At 38.0% G+C, this 23,288-nt stretch overlaps 1 protein-coding gene across 1 annotated transcript in view; it reads right to left on the bottom strand.

Annotated features, from left to right (window-relative positions):
• Positions 1-23,288, bottom strand: part of OXCT1 (3-oxoacid CoA-transferase 1) — a 118,803-nt gene that overhangs the window by 15,894 nt on the left and 79,621 nt on the right. The window contains exon 14 of the mRNA XM_019809389.2: positions 7,228-7,317. Coding sequence (XP_019664948.1) covers positions 7,228-7,317 — 90 coding nt within the window. The remainder of the gene's footprint in view (positions 1-7,227; positions 7,318-23,288) is intronic.

The raw sequence follows: 23,288 nt of genomic DNA, 5'->3' as shown, positions 1-23,288 counted from the left end.
CAAAAAGATGAAAGAATGTCACAATTTCAATATCCAACAATAAGTTAGCTATGAAGCCAAAATAGGACTAACTCCCACTCTAGCGCTCTATTCTAACCATGCCGGGCTGAGCCTCACAATGTGGTACGGCAGCTGCGTAGATTAACGACTCACAGAGGAAGAACAATTGCTGAGTCTTTAGCATTTAAAAATAAATCCTAAAAAAGAGATGCAGGGTAGTGTGGTAGCAAAGAACACTGTCTGAAGAGTCCAAAGACCCATTTATTTTTCTCTTGCATCTGCCTTTAAATGGTCATTGGGTCCCTCCAATTCTCTGTGCTGTGGTTTCCTCTATGATGGTCTTGTCTTCCTGACCCCGATCACTGAAGGAATCACACAAAATGTTCTGAAAGTGCAGTCAACTAGGAGGGTGGAACCTACACACAAATGTTTAGCGTCAGTGGGGTCTGGTGCATCCTTATCATTCTGCTTCTTCCTGTCTTTCCCCGTGAAGAAATGCCAGAAAAGGCAGAGGAAAGGACGCAAAGTGCAGCATTAAACATGCTTTGACTAGCCTCGAGGGCTCCTGATTTCACCATGCCCTTATATTTGCTAACTTCATCACAACCCTGATGAAGAGCTGTCTCTTTCCTCCACCTGCTTCCCCAGTTTTCCTCTTTTCCCCCTTGGTCACTTAGGTTTCATGTAAAACCTGGGGAGTCACCATTTTCTTTTTAAATGATTTAGGGTCGCAGTACTTTCTATTACTTGCTTCATGGTGATCTCTCTTGAATTCTTTAGATATTTGTGTGACATCTTGCATCTAAATTCTTCAGTAACAAACAACTCTGATTAAATGATAATAAATCCCGCTTGTTATCATGATGGTAAACTTCGTGTTATCACAGTGAACTTAATCCCAAACAAGCAGCTCTCTTTTTCACAATAGGATGATTTTTGCATTTGATATCAGCATTTTATTCACCTGAGGAGACGGAGCGTGCAAGTAATAAGGTTTTGCTTTACATAAAACGCCATTTTATGCTCATCTTTTCTGTTAAGTGCTTTTTTTTTTTAAAGATTTTATTTATTTATTTGACAGAGATAGAGACAGCCAGTGAGAGAGGGAACACAAGCAGGGGGAGTGGGAGAGGAAGAAGCAGGCTCATAGCAGAGGAGCCTGATGTGGGGCTCGATCCCATAACGCCGGGATCACGCCCTGAGCCGAAGGCAGACGCTTAACCGCTGTGCCACCCAGGCACCCCTGTTAAGTGCTTTTTAAATGTGGCTGCAACATAGTTCTTCTTTCAAGAAACTTCTTTGGGAAAGCCCTTATGATCAAGTACAGAGAGGCAAATTCTAGAAATTGGCTGCTCCTTAAGGGAACTTAAAGCCTTTGTTCATGCTACCTGAACCACACACCACCTGACTCCATCACACCACATCCAAATGGTAACACCCTCCCTATTCTTCAGGATGTGCTGTCTGAATCTTGTAATTCTGACTCAAGGAACTCCAACAGAGCGAGAGCTGTAAAAATACCACGTGACTGAGTATCTAAGGGCTGCCAGAGGCTGCTTTCTAGTCCCAAGATCCATCCTTGTACATTCCCGACATCTCTGAACTCACTAGGGGGAGCACAGCTAGCAGAAGTGTGTGCCGGGGCTTACAAGACTTTGGGGAGGTAAATAAAGCTATGATCAAAGGCAGAAGCAAAGACATCTCACGACTGCAGTATGAAACACACAAATTTTTAAGTCAAGAGCGAAGCTGAGTGAATTATGGTTATTCTACCTCTTCTGCCTACTCTGTCCTAAAGCCTCAAGGTTTGCATTAACGCACTGAAAAGAGGGGCTACCTAAGCTGCACTTTACAAGACAATATTCAATACTTCGTCTGGTGGCACGATGAAACCTAGGACAGATGTCTCTTTGGGTTTTTGCCAAAACATCACAAAAGAAGCCTGAATGTTACTCCCCCTTGCCTTTCCTTCTCCCCACTGGTCTCCGTGCTTAAACCAGTGAAAAAGAGTCTACACACAAACACACACCTTACAGGGATAACAATTAGGGAATGTGGTATTACAAAACACATTGACTGTCAAATCACTATGAAGACTGAAAAGAAACACAGAAAAGAAACATGGGATTGGCTAACTAAAGAAAATCAGGATATGCAGGGTAAAAGGACAAGATGGTATTACACTGAGTTTGCAATCAGGGGGTATTTTTGGCCTTTACACAGCACCTATTTGGTCGGGATTCCAATAATCCACAAGTGACTTGAGCAGAAAGACTCAGCTAGCTCTGAAGTAGAGAACAGTTGCTATTACAAATGGTTTTTATATGTGGACGTAGTAACAGTGGTTACAGGCACATTCTCAAGGGGAAGGCTAACAAAATGAGATGGTGCATACAGCAAGGCGTTTCCCTGAAAATGGTACTCAGGGCTTTGAGATCTCAGAATAGAAGGCCATTTTTCTTAAATATAACACAAAAATCTTTATCATGGCCTTTTATTTTCTCTCTAAAGATTACATCCTATGATCCCTAGACTAAGGTGGCACAGCCCAGCCGTGAACAGGAATGATTCCCTTTTCATTCATGAATTGTTGTGCTACATTGGAAAAATTTCTCTGAGTTAGCTTTCCTTTTAAGAACCATGGATACTCAAAGCCTCAGAATTTAGAGTTATTAGCTTAATTAAATTTCTATAAGACATTTTAAAGAGCTTTATTGGTTATTGGACTGTGTTCTGCTTTTTTTCTTTTCCATTACAAAATTTTTTTGGCAGGCATTTACATTATTAATGGAGAAATAAAAAGGCAAAGCCATGTAAGGATTTCTATTTTCTAAAGGTAAATATATTTTTCCCTAAACAGATCCTAGCCACAAAATAGTTTCATTACCAAATTATAAAATATGGACAAACTTCTATGAATGAAAAAAAATTGAACCAGCTGTAACCATGTTAATTATAAATTATTCCAACAAAGAAATACTTTATTTACCTCGGGATACTTCTCAATGCTGCTGAAAATTATCCCAAGAATGCTTCCCAGGAAAGAATTAAAAAAAAAAAAGTTTCACATTTGTTGGCTTTTGGAAACACATTTGGTCCAAAATAAATAGGACTACTAAACCTCATTTACTTTATATAATTCCTCTCCATAAAAAGTATAAAGACAACATAAAACCACATTCAAGATTTCTATATGACACCTTTGCTATCAGGTTTAGATTAGAAGTAATCAAAAACTTACTCATAAAGACTTATTCCCAATATCCTAACAATATAATTATGATTCTTTTCATCCTTTCAGAATCCAGACCTCCTACTGTAATAAAAATAAAATCTAAACCTGTTTTAGAAAGAGAGCTTTCATTTATGTTCTCTAAAATAGTTACCCAAGCTTTGCTTGTTTCCAATAAATGACAATTATGACCGAATTTCTCTGCTTTTGTGCTCTGAAAGTTTTACCCTTAGGAAATATTTCCAGTACACAATACTGAGAACAAAGCACTTTCTTTTATTTTGTTAGTGGTAATGGTACCTGCCAGACAAAAAAAGGCTATTAGAAAAAAATGGGGGCCCAAAGGCAGGATACGTGGATTTTCAGCTTGCTTTTGCTCTTAATTTTGTACTTTACTTTTACTGGAATATTTAACCTCTATAGCATTGGGTTTGTTTTCCTTTGCAAGGGAAACAACAAGACCTACCTCACAAGAGTATTATAATGACGAGATATAGAGGTGGTAGTTGTGAAACTGCTTTAAAAAGGTTAAAAGTGTTCCACATGTTCAAAGTCTTGTTACTATTTGAGGAATTAATGAATTCAACAAGTATTTATTGAGTCCTAATGTGCATCAGACATGAATCTCTTCAGCTTTTATAATGGACAGAGACCCTGCCCTCACAGAACTTCCATTCTAGTGAAGAAGGTGATGAAGGTCCATCAGAAGAGGGGGGACTTCAGAATAGTTGGGGAAAAGCTTCTCTGATACTTTGAGCAGAGACCTGAGTGAACTGAGGGAGCAAGCCAAGCAAGTATCTGAGGAAGAGCATCCCAGGCCTAGAGAAGAACAGGCATTTTTGCAGGTGTCTGTCTCACCAAAGCCAGGAGAACCTTTGGGGAAACTTAAAAAGGGAAAGTGATCATTCTGAAACCTTCCAGAAAAGGGCAGATTTGGGTGCAACACTGGTGCAGAGTTAGTTCTGGTGAGGATGCAGCCTGGGATGGTATAATGAACACAAGCTGGACCACAGTGAATGAGGCTCCTAGCTCTGTCACACACCTGGATGAGTTTCTTAAGCTGCCCACATCCCAGCCTTACTTAAGAGGGTCAAGGAGAAGCTAACGAGATTCAGTGCAAAATGCCAAGCACAGGGCCTTGTACCTCATAAGGACTCAAACTGTTACTACTTTCCTTCGTTTTCTTGCCATTTTTAGAGGGAAGAAGGACATGTTAAGAGACGAAAAGAAGCCTAAGGGAAAGGGGATCCCTCTTACACTGTTGGTGGGAATGCAAGTTGGTACAGCCACTCTGGAAAACAGCGTGGAGGTCCCTTAAAAAGTTAAAAATTGAACTACCCTATGATCCAGCAATTGCACTACTGGGTATTTAACTCAAAGATACAGACATAGTGAAGAGAAGGGCCATATGCACCCCACTGTTCATAGCAGCATTGTCCACAATAGCTAAATTGTGGAAGGAGCTGAGATGCCCTTCAACAGATGACTGGAGTAAGAAGATGTGGTCCATATATACAATGGAATATTACTCAGTCATCAAAAAGAACGACTTCACAACATTTGCAGCAACATGGACGGGACTGGAGGAGATAATGCTAAGCGAAATAAGTCAAGCAGAGAAAGACAATTATCATATGGTTTCACTCATTTATGGAACATAAGAAGTAGGAAGATTGGTAGGAAAAGAAAGGGAAGAAGAAAGGGGGAGTAAACAGAAGGGGGAATGACCCATGAGAGACTGTGGACTCTGGGAAACAAACTGAGGGCTTCAGAGGGGAGGGGGGTGGAGGAATGGGATAGGCCGGTAATGGGTATTAAGGAGGGCACGTATTGCATGGTGCACTGGGTGTCATACGCAAGTAATAAATCATGGAACTTTACATCAAAAACTAGGGATGTACTGTATGGTGACTAACATAATATAATAAAAAATTATTATAAATAAAAAAAATAATAAATAAAATCACATCATGAAAAAAAAAAAAGAAGCCCAAGAAAAAAGGTAGCTAGATACCAAAAAACTTCCTAGGAAGAAGAAAATAGTAAAAATATCTTGCTTCTGTTAAAAGCTTTAATTAGGGATTTCTAAGCAAAAGTTTGAAGAACGATTTCTTTTCCTGTTTCAGAAATTCTGGCTAAGATGAAAGGAAAGACTTTGGGGGAAAAAAAAGAGAGAGAAAGAGAAAGAATTTGTTAAATACAGGCCTAATGTTTTGAAAACGAATGCACAAAAATAATCTAAAATGAGTTGGACTTCAGTGCTTATGCATCAACATTAAAGTACCAACAAAAAGGAAGTCAGAAAGAGTTTTCTCCAAATTACACAATATGTTCCAGAAAAGATTTGGATTTCATTTTCATGCTTGGCATCCTTCTGCCTCTGAAATGAAGTATCCTGGATGCTTTTGCAAGGCATCTTTCAGAAGTCACCTGTGTTGGTTTCATTTCTATTGTTCCATATTTATGCTCTACTGCTTACTTTCCACTGCTTACAAAACAATTTTTGATATTTTCATATTTATTACAGTTTTCACAACAAAACCATTTCATGGCACACATCACTCTATAACAGAACTCCCTCATGGGAAGCAAGACAGATGCAAATCTTCCAGCTCCATGCTCTCCCATGATGCTGCATCTCTAAATAAAAACAGGGCTGGGGCACGTAGGTGGCTCAGCCGGTTAAGCATCCAACTCTTGATTTCGCCTCAGGTCATGATCTCAGGGTCCTGAGATCAAGCCCGGTGTCGGGCTCCACGCTGGGCATGGAGCCTGCTTGAGATTCTCTCTGCCCCTCTGCCCCCGCTCCCTGCTCCTGCTGTCTGTCTCTCAAAAAACAAAAACAACAACAACAACAACAAAAAAAAACCAGGGCGAATGAACTAACATTTCCATTCAAATTAGCAGGTCTCAAGGTGAGAACAAGTACATTTTGAGTAAAGCTAAGAATTATAAAAAAATAAAGGAGAATGCACAAAGAGCATAGACAATGAAGAGAGTACCACCCAGTATCAATTTTGCAAATCATCAGAAACCCACGGATTCAGGTTAAGAAGGCAATTAAGCTTAGTTGGTTCAAAAACACGGAGTTGGGAACAAGGAACAAAGTTATACTGAGAGCTCTGTAGTTAGACTGGACTTTGGAATCATAGACACCCGGTTCTAATTTCAGCTCCACTAGTTAAACGACCTCACGTAAGTTACTTAACCTCTCTGAAGCTGTTTTTGAAACCATAAAAACAAACCTGTATCTGGTTCATGGGCTTATACATGCAAATACACACAGAGTGCTTAGTATACTGTCGGTACACAGTAAGCTCAATAAATAGTAGCTGTCATTATTGTAGGATAATGATACCATCATCATCATCATCATAACCATCACCACCACCACCACCAAATGTAAGCTCCACGAAGCCCATGATTTTTGTGTAGTTTGTCAATGCCAAATAATAGAAGTACTTAACACATAATCAGCACTTAATAAATATTTGATGATTTATCAAAATAAAAGTATCTTACTTTTCGGAATAGGGACACTTTTATCACCAAGTCCACCACTTTCTCACGCTTCCCAAAATGGCACTTCACAGTCTTGGTAAGAGGCCATATTGACCACTTGAAAATAACTGTTGTTAAAAGGCCATATTCTGTTGGGTTTTTCATTTTGTATGCGGTGAGCAGCCACTATAATCATCTTTAAACCTGAATCACATCTGCCCTGACATCTTTTCGCTGAGTTTGAAGACATTATAGCTTTTACTTTTATTGTGTATGCAAATAATTAAAGAATACCCCACTGTTTCTTTCACTCAGAGTTAAAGAACCATTTAGCTGAATGAGCATAAATAACTGCTTTTATTTGCAACCTTTCTTTCTAAAATATAAATGCTGTCAATTTGGATGAGCCTGAGAAAACAATAAAAACCATGGCTGTGTGACCTGATGTACAGGATTTCAGCATACTGGGAATTTCCAAACGCAGCACACAGTACCTTTGCAGAATGCTCCATGGTGATCACCACTTTGGTCTTCGCGCTGGACACTAGATCCATAGCCCCTCCCATTCCTTTCACCATCTTCCCCTGCAAAACAGAAATGGAAAAGAAGATGTAATTCTTTTTCACTTCTTTTAGTATGTGGCAGAACAAAATTAACTGGCAAGAATAAGTCACTATAACAATGAATGAGAAACACTCACTCACCTTTATTGCTTAGTAGAACCTTTACAATATTAATATTCTGTTACTCTATTATTCTATGATTGAAGGATAAGTACAGGACAAATACTATGATGTCACTTTTATTATATGTGGCTAACATTATTTTGTTGATGACATATTAGCAATAAGACAATCAGTGGATAAGAAAAATCTTAAGAAACATTTCAGAATTCCGGCACTTTATTATTACAATAACAGGAGACTGAAATCCACATACCCCTGACATCCACTTCCTTCTTTTTAAACACATAATCAGCACCACTGAGTCTTCAATTACAAACACTTTCTAAAGTACTCTCTTGGATTTCCTGCAGATTTAAATGCCATTAGGTAGTAGGGTAAGGCACTAATGGTGTTTCCCTAGTAATGATTACTATGAAAAGGTGGGTCTGTCTAAAACTGGGCATTTATCTTACTCTTAGAAAAATAAACGAAACAAAACAAAAAGTATATTGCTGTTAAGCAAAACCAGAAAACAGAAGCAGAGTTCAGGGCCTTTCGCCATCACCATTCTATTTTTGTTCACCTGTCCATCTCCTCATTTATTAAACATTTACCAGCCACATTCTATGGGTTACACACTCTGAATAATTCTCACTGTCTGTTCTGTCTCCTGGTTACAGAGTCCTGGAAAAAGCAGGTGTTTCCAGAGATGATGAAATAAATTCTTACTCAAGTATATTGAAGAGAAATATCTTCTAACATTGAAACCTCCTTAAAATTTTATTTATTTTTTAATCCAAGTCCTTTTGCTGATTTGACAGTAAACTCTCAGCTCCTTCTCCATAATTTCATAGCCACAAGTAGATTCGGCAATGCACTCACACCTCGCTTTCAAACACAGAGGTCTCAAATCCTTTGATTTCAGAAACGTTTTAGAGGCCAATGCTAACGCTGCACAAATGTGAATTAAATGTGCATTATATAAGGAAAGGAACAAGTGGTCAGGATGTCTTCGTGGTTTGGAGCCTGCTACTAAACGAGATGAGCAGCAGCTGGAAGTGGTTGCGGGGCATCGGAGGGGAGGGAAGCAGGACAGAAATGGAAGGTATGAAGGCAGTCTGTCTTCAGAAAGGGACGTCTGAGTGAAGCAGAATACCTATGTGGACATTACCTTTACATAAATCACAATTTCAATATTTCTCCCTCGCCCCTTCTCTTACTCTCTCTCTCTCTCTCTCTCAAATAAATAAATAGATAAGTCTTTAGACAGAAGAAGTTTTGTCCAGATCTCCTAATTACTCATGGATGCCTTTCCTCCCCGAGATGATGAAGTTTATGAGGAAAAGAGGCCTGTTGTGATCATCTCTAACTCTAGCATCCAGTGCAGTGACAGGCTCCTACTAGACACTCAGTAAACCGAATAGACTGGAGGATGATATAACTCAATGAATTTGTAATTTTAAACTTCTATGAGCCATGCCTTCATCCTTAGTTAGCTGCAATTTTAATAAGCTAGGTATATTATTTTCATAATATTTCTGTAGAGAAATATATTTTCTCTATCTTTACGGGATGAAATATGAGTAATTCAGAGATGGAAGCAATCAATAGCTATCATCAACTCCAATACTAAGGAAGTTTGAGATTTTAGAGCATCAAAGGACATTAAAGCAAGTCCATTATAAAATGAATTAGTCTGTTGTGGTAAGAACATCCATCCAGTCAGTCTCAGCTTTCACAGACAGTGTCCTTGGGAAGACTCTAAGGGTATAAGTGCTAGCAGAATGAAGAAGCCAAAGAAAAACAGAAACCAAATTAGCATTTTAAAAACTCCTTGAATTAAAAAAAAAAAAATCCTTGAATTAGAATATACCAGAGAACAGCAGCATTTCTAGTAGGTTAACAGGAACACCTTCAAATATTTGGTTTTCCTGTTTTTTAAAGTAAGTTCATTGTATTGGAAAAAGAAAATAACCTATTTCCTTCCATTTCAGTTCCCAGATGATTTCTGAAACAGAATCAATTACTAAAGGAAAACAGTTCATTCTATCTATACCAGCAGAAAGAAACAGGGTTAGACGAGATTTACTCTCCAATGTAGGTGGGAAATTCATCACTGCCCTTCAACCCCCCTTAACAACCACTCTTTTGGGGCTCAACGACTTGCATTTCCTGGTTCTGGACTGCAGTTAGGGGTGACCATGTGCCTGAGCTCTAGACAATGGAGAGAGGGAGGTGATACCTGTGATTTCCAGGCCCGTTTATGTTCTTTGGCCTTCTGCAATCTGGACACTCACATGCAAGGTGACCTTGAAGGATGACTGAGCTTCCTTTGGGGCTCTTCAGGGTCATTAAATGACTGTGTGCAGCAGAGTCCACTTACTCAGGAACACACTGCACTGTTCGATATGAGTGAAAAGTAAACGTATAGGGCGCTAAGCCACTGAAATTGGGAGTCCTTTTTGTTATAGCAGCTAGTACGACTAATATAATGATGTGGTGCCCAAATGAGTTCTGTGGAAGGGATAGAATTGGGTGTACAGTTAGAACTGTTACAGCTGCACAAGAGAGGAGGGAGCAGGCCTCTCGGGGGACTTATACCTACCGCTCCTTGAGGGAGGGGATTATGCCAGATACCGAAATTTCTCTCTCTATCCACATGTCCAACACAATGCTTGCCGTTTTACAGAGAAGAGAAACAGACCTCATAGCCACCTCTATCTCCCGCCCCAAAATCCAACAACCTATTCAACGTACAAAACAATAAGCTGATAAAACAGAGAGGTTACAAAGCTAAAAATATACCTTTACATAAATCACAAGAGGGAAAGTGATTCTCGGAGAAAAATAGGCCTGTGATGAAGAAGAGATTCTGGGCATGATTGAGGCACTGGGCCAGGGTGACACAAAGTGTGGCTTTCTTTAAAATCTCATCAGCAAACATACATTTCTTGAATGGTGCAACTTTAGCTCTGAAATGTCTTCTGGCTAGCATAATGGAGAGATGATTGCTGGATACTCATTTCATAGCCAACTCATCTTTTTGCAGTTAAGGACAGACTCCGGTGTTAAGTATGCAAGGAAAACAACAATAAGATGAACTAGAAATGCTGTGCGCTCTATTATGACACACTTACAAATTTTTCTAAAAAGTTACTGACTCAAGCGTTATCCTCATTTCACGAATATTTTTTTATTCAAGGTCAATTATAAACCAGACAGAAAATTAGGAATTAAAAATAAAAGATGAATACGGTTATCTACCTTTTTTCTAGAAAGTAGATTTAAACTGAAATCAATATTTTAAATATATTTTACCTATTACTTTGATCCTATTTCCTAATAGAGTTTGAAAGAAAGTAAAAGAAATTATGTTAATAACATAACATTAAAAAAAAAAACCTCAATGCATCCAGGTACAAGTATTAAATTGCACTCCCAATGACAGTAATTCAAATTCTAAACATGACCTTTGGTGATGTTTTAAGGATTTTACAGAAAGGTAAAATGAATACATTTGAACAGTTCTGTGAAATGCGGTTTAAAATACAATATAAAACATACTGAAAATGATTCTTGTCATCACCTTTATCATTGGTATATAGGTAGTAATGGCTTATTTGCAGATTTGTTATATTCTGGTCTTAAGTGAGAAACAATGTACAACATACAAACAATTTTTAAAGCATTTTAGATTAATGCTATGTGACTTACTGGAAAATGTTAACTGACTGGAAGAAAAAGGGAAAGATAGCTGGGGAGTGATTTAATAATAAAACTAGGTCTTGCAGCTCAATATTAAACACCAGAACGTTTAGTACCCACCTCAATCCAAACATAAGCCTCTTTACAAATCTATCTCACTTCCCCATTATGAAAAAATACCCTAAGAAAGAAAGGCCCTCTAAATATGCTCCTAGCTAAAGAATAGGAGTGAGGGAAATAAGAAATAGAAGATCAATATTTGCTTAAACTAAAGGAGAGGCTAGAACTCTTTTAGCGAAAATAAAAGATTTACAATTTGCCTTAGTTTTGCCAAATTATAACAAAGCTACAGTAGTAAAATTTCTCTTTTCTGCATTATTGTATTCAAAACCAAGAAAAATGTGACTTTCCTTTCAAAGATTAATTGTGTTTCCCAGGATAGGTGGATTGATCATGTAAACCAGCTAATACAGAGCTAGAAATATAATTACAGTCTTTATAACCAGGTAAGTTAACAAAATTGCTTGTAACAAATCTGTTATCAATCAGTATGGACTTAAAAAAAAAAAGAAAAGCATGTCAAAAAGCAGCACTTGGACAAACTCAAAACTTCATTTTAGTAAACTCCCTTATTCCTGTTCTCTCGGGGACCTTGTTCAGCAACTATCCCCTTGGCTCCACTTTCTCCCCCCTCTTTAGGTCCTCCCTGTTGATTCATCAATGCACTAAAATCTGGTTTCTGCCCTGACCATGCCTTTGAAGTGAGAACTACTCTATCAGGTCTCTAACATTTAACTATCTGTTTTAGTAGACTTCTTGTGGGGTTATTTTAGTATATTCCTGCACCTTTCTACATTTTACACTTTTTTTTACCAACTCCTTGAAATGCTCCATTCATGGGCTTCCAGGGTACAATACTCCCCTGGTCTTCCTGCTTCAAGTCTTTCAAGCTCCTTCCTAGCACCCCTTTTTCCACCCCAGCTGTGTGTGTTGGCCAACTTAAAAGCTCTGTCCTTGACCTTCTGCTCTTGCCTCTACTTCTCTGAGAGTGACTTCATCTGCTCTCATGATATAAACTGCCCCTGTCTCCAATGACTTTTAAAGCCTCATTTCCAGCTCAGATCCTTCCTCCAAGTCTCAGACTTCACTATCCAAAAGTTTCCCAATCAGGTGGCACAATCTGTAAGCTAATTCCCAAAACTGTTTCTTCTTATTCCTGGGCACAGTTAGACATTTTCCAGCCTTCCTTGAGATTAAGGCTGGTCATGTGCATAAGTTCTGGTCAACAGAGAGTGGATGAAAGTGACATATTCCAGAGTTGTTAGACCATAAAACTTTCCAAGAACTATGGTCCATGTTCTTCCCCTTTCTGCCAACTACATGTTGAAAATGGTGGAGCCATGGATAGAAGGAATCTCAATTCCCAAATTAGTGCACAGAAGAGAGCTGCCTGCCAATCAGGGATACTTCTTTTGGTTCTGGGTGAGAAACAAAAACTTCTTTATGTTAATTATGACATGCCTCCACTCATTATGGTCCAAATTAAATTAAGTATCTTTACCAAGTCAAATCTCATCTACCTACTAACTTCCTATCTCAGTTAGTGGCCAACCACCCACATCAAGATCCAAATCAGAAACTTCCTTATCTCTTGCATCTCCTTCATTATCTATGTGCAATCAGCCATTCAATCACAAAGAACTCTAACTTTTCCAGCATTTCTTGAACTTGAACTTTTCTCACCCAAGATCCTTGTGATTTCTCCTGAGTGCTGTAACAACATCCTTACTAGTCAACTTATGTCCAGCCTTGTCTCTCTCAAATCTTTCCAACCCACAGCCATGAAATTAATCTCTCTAAAATGAGTATTTTATGTAATTCCTCTGCTTAAATCGTTACAGTAGTTCCCACGTGTGCCAGGGCAGAGTTTACGTACCTCAGCTGGGATATGAGGCCTGCGACAACCTTGCCTCAACCCTCCTCATTTCCTCACACCCCAGATCCCACTTCTGTGCCAGGAATAGTGAGCTGCTTGTGCACAGTATATGGCTTCAACTACACCATAAGGTCCCACCCTCATTCTATTAAGTATACGCCAGCTCACTCTTTATGTATCAAATCATGACTACTTCTTCCAGGAAGTATTCACAGGCCTCTGCACCATTCTATCAACAAGATTTGATTAGGGACCTCTCTTGGGTGCTCTCAGAGCAGCCTTGCTTCTCCCTATTGTAGAATCTGCCAAATGACCTGCATTAAGATCAGGGATGATATTCCACTGGCAGGTATTGGCCACCCCATACAGGTAGTTATTACTACAATTCCTCCTCATAAGAGGCACCCTAACCCCTCTCTGAGCAACCTCTTCCCAACTGCACCACCATCTAGCCACTGAAAATATAACAATGGGCCTCCAAGACCCAATGCAGCTATGACTACTGTCTGTTCTGATTGATCACATTTATTCGGATTAATCAGTGCCTGTACACTAAAGAAATCAATTAACTTCAAGGAGAAAAAGTGACTTCTGTTCTTAGCTATTAACTACCCTGATTCTCTCATTTTCTAAAAATATAAATACCACTCAATAGTGTTTTCATAGTTCACTTATGAAACCTTATAATTACAAGTAAAGAAAAAAATGCAACACACATAAAATTGATTGTGAATCATTAACTCCACCTTTGTACAGGAGATTAGTAAGCATTCATTAGGTGAATAGTTAGAAGTATGAAAATTTCACATTTTCTTCTCCTAAGCTATAATCAATGTGTGACTAGGTTTCTTTTGGTTATAAATGAGACACTTTGGATAGGTTAATTTCTTTGTACAAGATCAGATAGACTAACTCTGTTCTACTTTACTGGATTAATAAAATGGACAGGAGAAAAACTCTGTTATTCTTAGTTCTGTTTTGAAGCTATAATTTCAGTTATCATAGAGTCAATTCATAATTCTGCAGAGATGAAAACAGACATCAAAGAACCTGGCTAGGGGACTTCACCTTGTTTTATCAGGCCTCCTACAGAAGACATCGACGGAAAGAGCTTGAGCAAGTGCTCCAGGATACATATAAAGGGATTTGTTTTTATTTAAAATGATTAAGGATTATTACATATAAATAAGTAATATTTAATTGAATTTATTAAATACAACTAAGTACTGGAGCTTCTGGTCTTGTAAATTATCCAGAAACAGAATAAGTACAATATTTAAAATCCAAGGATAAGTTATTTTCTACATCAACAACCTCTTCCTTCCCTTGGGTCACTGAGAGAAATGTATTAGAATCACAGGAAATTGCCACATGTGACCATGTGTGTCCTCCAAACACAGGAATTTCATGTGGCTGGTTCAAACTCATGTTCTAATGCTGGGAAAACAGATTCCACTTACTATCACACAGAATTTATTTTGAAGACTAATATTATTTTTTGGAAATCCCTAGATAATCACAACATGCCAGCTAAAAATACAGATTAAAAGGTAACAATCATTTTTATTTGTCTGCATGTATAAATGATAAAATATATCAATTCCCTCAACAACTCATTTACATGGAATACAAAATTATTACTACTTCTTCTGGAACTAGAAAATAATTGTTTTGAGAAATTTTATTTTCTGATTCCTAAAACAGGACGTGGGTTGGTTGGGATGGAGGGGGAGGTGTGAGAACAAGAACCATGGGCTGAAACACACTTCCTCCATCACCTCCTCCCTCTATCTGTAAGCTATAAGGCACGCAGTTACAGTTATCATAATTATGCTACCATCTCTGACAGCTGAACAGAATTCCCAGAGAGACATAAATAAAGTCCTTAACATTATTAAGGAATGCATGGCAATCATTACCAATTTTTTTAATTCACAGTAGAAAAGATTTAAAAAATAATGTAAAAGATCACTTAAAAGTAAAAAACAAGACAAAAAAACTGCTTACAAGCAATTGTGAGAGTATGGTATGTATATTAAGTGTGGGTGCCCTATTAGGCAAGTGTTAGAGGGTTAGGTGGGAGGACATAAGACCATTTTGACTCTACACTTAATAAGTGCTCTCTTTATTCCCAAGATGTCTTCCAGAGTCAGCTGATGACCCAGTTTAATGACTGCCCCATACCTCCCGAGAGTTAACAGCTATGAACATTCATGCCAAACTGATAACCCTTTGGTCATTACTGAAGAGTCTTTTAAGTTTTTTCCTCCTGTGCAAGTTCCGATCTGTAACATGTTGACCTGATGGCTCTGACATATGAAGAAAAGTCTCACCTCTGGTTTTCTCAGAAAGCATACCCTATCTTCAGGACTAGAATCATGGACAACATCATTCCACAGAGATTCAGATCCTGGGACCAGTAGGTGGTCTGACGCCAAGAGGGAGAAGCACACCATTTTTCTGAGAATAGCCCACCTCTGAGAACAAGAGAGAAAGCTAGGGAGCCATGTCACTGTGTGTGTGTTGAGGGGGTGGGGAGCCTAACATCACAGGCATTGGAAATCAGAAGCACAATTTTTCCTTTGAGGACCCTGGAACTGAAAGTGCATAAAAGGCAAAATGGTTCCTCCTAAAACTGAGGAGAATGGGGTGGAAACAAAAAACTTTTTCAAACACTAAAACAAGGTTGAGAAAATTACTTCAAGGAATTTGCCATAAATTTAATATTTTTGAAAGATCTATAACAAGGGATATTGAGGGAGCATTAATTTCTACTTTCTTTCTTTTCAAGAGCCAGCTCTTGGATGACCAAAAAAAAAAAAAAAAAAAAAGAGAGAGAGAGAGAGAAAGAAGAGAGAGATGATGCTGGGAATAAAAATGAAAAGTGAAGCATCTATAAAGATTTATTTATTTATTTTTGGAGAGAGACACAGAGAGAGAAAGCTCAGAGGGGAGGGGCTGGGGGAGAGGGAGAATCTCAAGCAGGCTCCACACCCAGTGCAGAGCCAGACACAGGGCTCAATCCCACAACCTTGAAATCATGACCTGAGCAAAATCAAGAGTTGGATGCTTAACCAACTGAGCCACCCAGGTGCCCCAAGTGAAGTGTCTTTAAAGACAAGTAACAAGAAAAAAAAAAACAACTTTGGGGGGAAGATCTCGGTAATGTAGAAATTAAAATACCGAGAATAGAATAAAAAATTAAAAATATTGTTTTGAAATAAAATATAAAGATTAAAAGAGTAGAAATATAGAGAAACAAATAAACTTTAACTCATTTATTGATACACCAGAGTTTTAACTCCCTAAACTTTGTTAAGTTTCTGATCTTGATGTTGTGATACTTTATCTCTAACTTCCATAATGCTAGAAATGGATATCACATACATGACAAAATAGTATTAAAAACTAATGTGTGAGTAAAAAAAACTTGATTATTTCAGATATATTTTATATGGAGCCTAAGTTGAGGGGTATTTAAACCTAGTACAACCTCAGGTGAGTAGCAAGAGCTGCAGTTAAGTAGGAATTGTACTGTTTTTATTGTTGCAACACCTGGTGGGCAGACATGACTTCATTCACATTCACCTGGAACTCATGCATGGCAAATACCTGGAGCTGGGGTGTACTTGCCAGAAATTATTTTTATTCCCAAGAATGCCGTGTTTAGGCCTGGTATTTAGAAGGAAACAGTCCCCTGACATACAGCTGTTCAGGAAAGAGTTACTTTTTTTCCTCTAACCTCAGGAAAGTTCTTTATTATTCAAAACTGTATGATCGTGGGTTAGTACAAGCATACTTTGTTTTTTTTTTTTTTTAAAGATTTTATTTATTTATTTGACAGCGATAGAGACAGCCAGCGAGAGAGGGAACACAAGCAGGGGGAGTGGGAGAGGAAGAAGCAGGCTCATAGCGGAGGAGCCTGATGTGGGGCTTGATCCCACAACGCCAGGATCACGCCCTGAGCCAAAGGCAGACGCTTAACCACTGTGCCACCCAGGCGCCCCAGCATACTTTGTTTTACTGTACTTCGCACATACTGTATTTTTTACATATTGAAGGTACGTGTCAAGTTTGCATTGAACAAGTCTACTGGAGCCATTTCTCCAACAGCATTTGCTCAGCTGATGTCCGTGTTACATTCTAGTAATTCTTGTCACACTTCAAACTTTTTTGTTCTTGTTATGGTGATCTGTAATCTTTGACTTTACTGTTGTAATTGTTTTGGGGTGCCATCAGTCATACCCACATAATAACGACCTTCATTAATGTTGTGGGTGTTCTGACTGTTTCACCAACTGGCCACTCCCTCATCTCTACCTCACTTCAGGTCTCCCTATTCCCTGAGAAAAAACAATATTGAAATTAAGACAACTGATAACCCCACAATGGCCTCTAAGTGATCAAGTGAAAGGAAGAGTCTCACATCTCTCACTCTAAATTGAAAGCTAGAAATGATTAAGCTTAGTGACGAAAGTACATTGAAAGCTGAGACAGGCCCAAAGCTAGGCCTCTTGTGCCAGTTAGCCAAGCTGTGAATGCAAAGGAAAAGTTCTTGAAGGAAATTAAAAGTGCTAGTCCAGTGAACACACAAATAATATGAAAGTAAAACAGCCTTACCGCTGATATGGAGAAAGTTTCAGTGGTCTGGATAAAAGATCAAACTAGCCACAACAATCCTCTTAAGCTAAAGCCTAATCCAGAACAAGGCCCTACGTCTATTCGATTCTATGAAGGCTGGGAGAGGTGATGAACTTGCAGGAGAAAAGTCTGAAGCCAAAAGAGGCTGGTTCATGAGGTTTCAGGAGAAAAGCCATTTTCATAACATGAAGTACAAAGTGAAGCAGCAAGGGCTGATGCAGAAGGTGCATCAATCCAGATGTAGCTAAAGATTAATAATGGAGATGGCTACACCAAACAGGTTTTCAATGTACATGAAACAGGCTTCTCTTCAAAGAAGATGCCATCTAAGGCTTTCGTAGCTAGAAAGGAGAAGTAAATGCGTGGCTTCACAGCTTCACAGGACAGGCTAACAGAGCTGGTGAATATAAGTTGAAGCCAATGCCCATTTACCATTCCAAAAATCCTAGGGCCCTTAAGAACTATGCTAAATCTATTCTGCCTGTGCTCTATAAATGGAACAACACAGCCTGGATGACAGCTCATCTGTTTACAACATGGTTTACTAAATATTTTAAGCCCACTATTGAGAACTACAACACACACACACACACAAAGATTCCTTTCAAAATATTACTGCTCATTGACAATGCACCTGGTCACCCAGGAATTCTGATGGAAATGTAGAACACAAGATTAGGGGACATTCTATAGAACATCTGGCTAATACTTCTCCAAACTATCAAAGTCATGAAAAACAAGGAAAGACAGAAACTGTCACAGAGAAGTCTTTTTCTCAGAAGAGACTGTCTTTTCCCAGAGAAGATTAGGAAGATATAACAATTAAATATAATGTGGTATTCTGAATTGGATCCTGGAAAAGAGAGAGGACATTAATGGAAAAATTGGTATTAACAGTAATGTACCTGAAAGACTTTTACACTGAAAACTATAAAACATTTATGAAACAAATTAAAGAAGACACAAATAAATGGAAAGACATCCCATATTCATGAACTGGAAGACCTAATATTGTTAAAATGTCCATATTACCCAAAGTGATCTACAGATTCAAAGCAATGCCTATCAAAATACCAATGGCATTTTTTTTACAAAAACAGACAAAAAGAATCCTGATATTTATATGGAAGCACAAAAACCCTAACAGTCAAAGCAACCTTGAGAAAGAAGAACAAATCTTAATTCGTTTTCCTGAAATCACTCCCTGATTTCAAAATCTATTACAAAGCTATATACAGTAATTAAAACAAAATGATATTGGCATAAAAACGGACATAAAGAGTAATAGAGCAGAACACAGAGCCCCAAATAAAACCAACCATGTACAGCCAACTGATCTTCAGCATGGGTGCCAAGAATACGCAAAGGGGAGAAGGTACACTCTTCAACAAATGGTGTTGGAAAAACTGGATTATCCACATGGAAATGGTAAAATTGGAATCCTACATAAGTAACAAAAGGAAACAAAAGCAAAAGTAGACAAGTGGGACTACCTAAAACTAGAAAGCCTCTGCACAGAAAAGGAAACAACAAAATAAAAAAGCAACTTAAGGAACAGGGAAAAATATTTTCAAACCATACATCTGATAAGGTGTTAATGCCCAAAATACATAAGGAACTCTTACAATAGCAAAAACCCAAACAACTCAACTAAAAAACAGGCAAAGGACTTGAACAGATATTTCTCCAAAGAAGACATACAAATGATCAACAGTTGAATGAAAAGATGTTCCATATCACTAATCACCTAAAAAACTGCAAATTAAAACCACAATGAATTATCACCTCATACCTATTATCAAAAAATAAAAAAACAAAAACAAAAAAACCAACCAACCAACCAAACAAACAAAAAAACAAACACAAAAGGTAAGCGTTGACAAGGATGTGAAGAAACTGGAACCCTTATACACTATTGGTGGGAATGTAAGATGGTACAGCTACTCACAAAAAATAGTATGGTAGTTTCCCCCCAAATTAAAAATAGAACAACCATGTGATTTAGCAATCCCACTCTTGGGTATATACCCAGAAAACTGAAATCAGGATATCAAAGAGATTACCTGCACTCCCATGTTCACTGAAGCATTATTCACAATAGCCAAGATTTAAAACAGCCTAAATGTCCACTGACGAATGGATAAAGACAATGTGGTGCATATATACAATAGAATCTTATTCAGCTTTTAAAAAGAAGGAAATCCTGCCATATGTTACAACATGGATAAACCTAGAAGACATTATATTAAGTAAAAGAAGCCAGTCACAGAAGAACAAACACTGTGTGATTCCATTTACATGAAGTATCTAAATAATCAAACTCATAGTAGCAGAGAGTAGAACCACAGTTGCCAAAGGCTAGGAGAGAGTGGGAAATGCAAAGCTGTTCAATGAGTATAAAGTTACGGTTATACAAGATGAATAAATTCTAGAGATCTGCTGTGCAACACTGTGCCTACAGCTATAACACTGTATTGTGCACCTAAAAATTGTACTGTACTGTACACCTGAACTTGAAGAGGGTAGATCTCATGTTAAGTGTTCTTACTACAATTAAAAAAAAAAAGACCAATACCCCACCCCCATCCCCAAAACAGTAATATAGCAATGTGTGTCTCTTAGTTTTGACAAATGTACTGTGGTAACAGGAGACTATAATAATGAGGGAAATTGGGATGAGGGAATATGAAAACTCTTTGTGCTAGCTCAGAAACTTTTCTAAAAATCTAGTTATTCCAAAATACAGTTTATTTTTTTAAATCTCAGTATGTGGCTTGTTCCTGTGCCTTTTGTTTTCTCATCAAAATAAAAACAAAACGGAGATTAGTTCTCAGATTTCCCTCTGTGAGGGCCTCTCCTAATAACTCTTCCAGCTTATTGCTAAAAAACTCTGCAAACTAACTTCCTAAAAACAAGTAAATTTATGACAGTTAAATGAATCTGTGCTTTCTTTTTGGCTACAATGTTTTCTTGTCATAAGTGAACTTTATTTATTTGCAGGACCCACCACTTACCAATGCAGAGTATACCAACATAAAGTCACAAGTTAGTAGCTGGATAAGAATAAGATAGTTCTGAAAACTGCACATGTGGATTTTTTGTTGTTGTTTTTGTTAGTTTTTTTTAAATATTTTTTCTTTTTACCTTTTGACCTTTAGCGGCAGGGTCACATTGTCTTCAGCCCTTTAGCTTTCTTCCCTGTTAAGTTATATCGGCAGCACCATTATTTATGAAATTACTAATAATGGTTTTCTAAGAGACCTCATCTAGCATTTGTAGTGTTTCCTCCCTTTCTTCTAAGTGGGTTGTTTCATGAGAAGGGGCTGCTGCAGTCATACAAATACACCCCCAGCCAAAGGGATAATAATTGAAAATACCAAACTCACTCATTGATCATTCTCTCTGTAAAGAGAAAGAGAAAGGAGGGAGGAGGAGGGGGAAGAAGGAGGAGGAGGGGGAAGAAGGAGGAGATGAAGAAGACAAAGACCAAACTCCCATTCTATACAGAGAAGTCTGCCTTCTGACACCACAAAAAATGGAGGGTATATGATCAAAGAAATTCTTACAATAGCTGCTGGGAGGCCAGGTAGCACCATGGCTTGGAATCAATCAGAAGTCTAGCTCACCTTTTTTTTCAGTCTCTGGTTTGAATACATGAGTACCAGTACATAGCTGAAGTCCTTAGAACTAAGCAGTTTTTCACAAACACATCATATGCAACATAGCGGAGGGAAATATTTCCTTTCCTCCAGAGCTCAAAAAGACTCAGGTAGCAACTAAAAGACAAAATTTCTTTAAGATTACTGAAAATTGAGATTTCCAAAAAGAAAAGTCTATTTCACATTCTCATGTCTCTTTGCCTACTTACAAGATAAACATTAGTGGGAGCCTAGGCTAAGTGAGCTGACTTGCCAATGAATTTGCTACTGTTCATTCCTGATTTTAATTTTTTTTTTTAACTTCTAGTTAGGATTCCCCTTTGCAATGATCCCCATATTTTTACAGTTATGTTTCAATGTTTCCCATTTAAGAAATATTAAAAGCTAAAATTATTTTTAAAATCCTGGTAGAAGACCTGAACTCTTCCAAATAACTCTTAAATTGGTAAATTATAAAAAACAAAATGGTAAATAAAATGGATAAAATACTTCGTACATGAGATTTATGCTATTTATATGTGATTAGGCAGCTACGACTTTAGAATCTGAGTGTGAGAGCTTTAAAAAAATAAGATGCAGAAAAAACCACGCAAATGGTCAATCCAGCACCTTTCAAAACCCTAGCTTGAACTGAGATCATATATACAGCCTCGAACCTTCCAATTGCACCAGGTTTTATCCCCCACAATGAAACAATAATTTATCAAGTTTACAGAACTGCTGCATGACTATTTATTTTGCAGGTAGTTTTATTTCTATCATGAAAGGCATTAGTTAAATGCTTCCCAAAAGAATGTTGTGGTGGAATACAAAGCATATAAGAGCAAAGGAAACTATGATTAAGTCCCTACGTCATAGGGGCGCCTGGGTGGCTCAGTCGTTAAGTGTCTGCCTTCGGCTCAGGTAGTGATCCCAGGGCCCTGGGATTGAGCCCTGCGTTGGGCTCCCTGCTCTGCCGAGAAGTCTGCTTCTCCCTCTCCCACTCCCTCTGCTTGTGTTCCCTCTCTTGCTGTCTCTCTGTCAAATAAATAAATAAAATCTTAAAATAAAAAAAAGTCTCTACATCATAACTGGGTTACATATATAAACTTGAATGGTTAACTCTTAATCAGTCTCTTCATCTATAGTAACAGGGATGGTTATATTTAACTCACAACCTTCTATAAGGATTAAATGACAATAAATATACAAATAAATATCACTTGGCCAATGGCATGTGCTTAATAGCTATTAGTTCCCTCCTTGTAAAAATAATAGATTTATAATTTAGCTGTGGCTTTTAAACTTTAATCATAGCTTTTTTTTTTTAAAGATTTTTTATTTATTAGACAGAGACAGAGACAGCCAGCGAGAGAGGGAACACAAGCAGGGGGAGTGGGAGAGGAAGAAGCAGGCTCATAGCGGAGGAGCCTGATGTGGGGCTTGATCCCATAATGCCGGGATCACGTCCTGAGCCGAAGGCAGACGCTTAACCGCTGTGCCACCCAGGCGCCCCTTTAATCATAGCTTTTAATCACCAACAAACAGTATCCTCCAAGTGAGAGGAAAATTCCTTATAAAACTAATGTATCAAATATGTTAGTCTATAGATATGCTTTTAGCCTGAAAAATACTGGATGTAAATGATAAAACTAAGGATTAATTTTCAACATGTTTTCCAGAGAGTCACAGATAAAAGCACTTTTGAATAACTAAATATAGTCTCCAAGTAAAGAGCAATAATAAACAGCTTATGTTTCTAATAAATTTCGAAAATACTAACTTGTCTTTTTAAAAATGTATGCTCATTTGTTAAATTGCTGTACAAGAAGGAATCATTCTTTGCTCTTGGAAATTTTACAAGCATTAGATGGGTCTCTAAATTGGCACAGGAAATAAAGGCCCATCCACTGGGTCAGAGCAGTTTTGGGGTTTATTTTCTAACACTCCTCCCTCTCTCCTCTTCCTCT

The sequence above is a fragment of the Ailuropoda melanoleuca genome, chromosome 3 (assembly GCF_002007445.2).
Source record: "Ailuropoda melanoleuca isolate Jingjing chromosome 3, ASM200744v2, whole genome shotgun sequence".
Lineage (NCBI taxonomy): Eukaryota > Metazoa > Chordata > Mammalia > Carnivora > Ursidae > Ailuropoda > Ailuropoda melanoleuca.
This window is presented reverse-complemented; position numbering and strand designations above follow the sequence as displayed.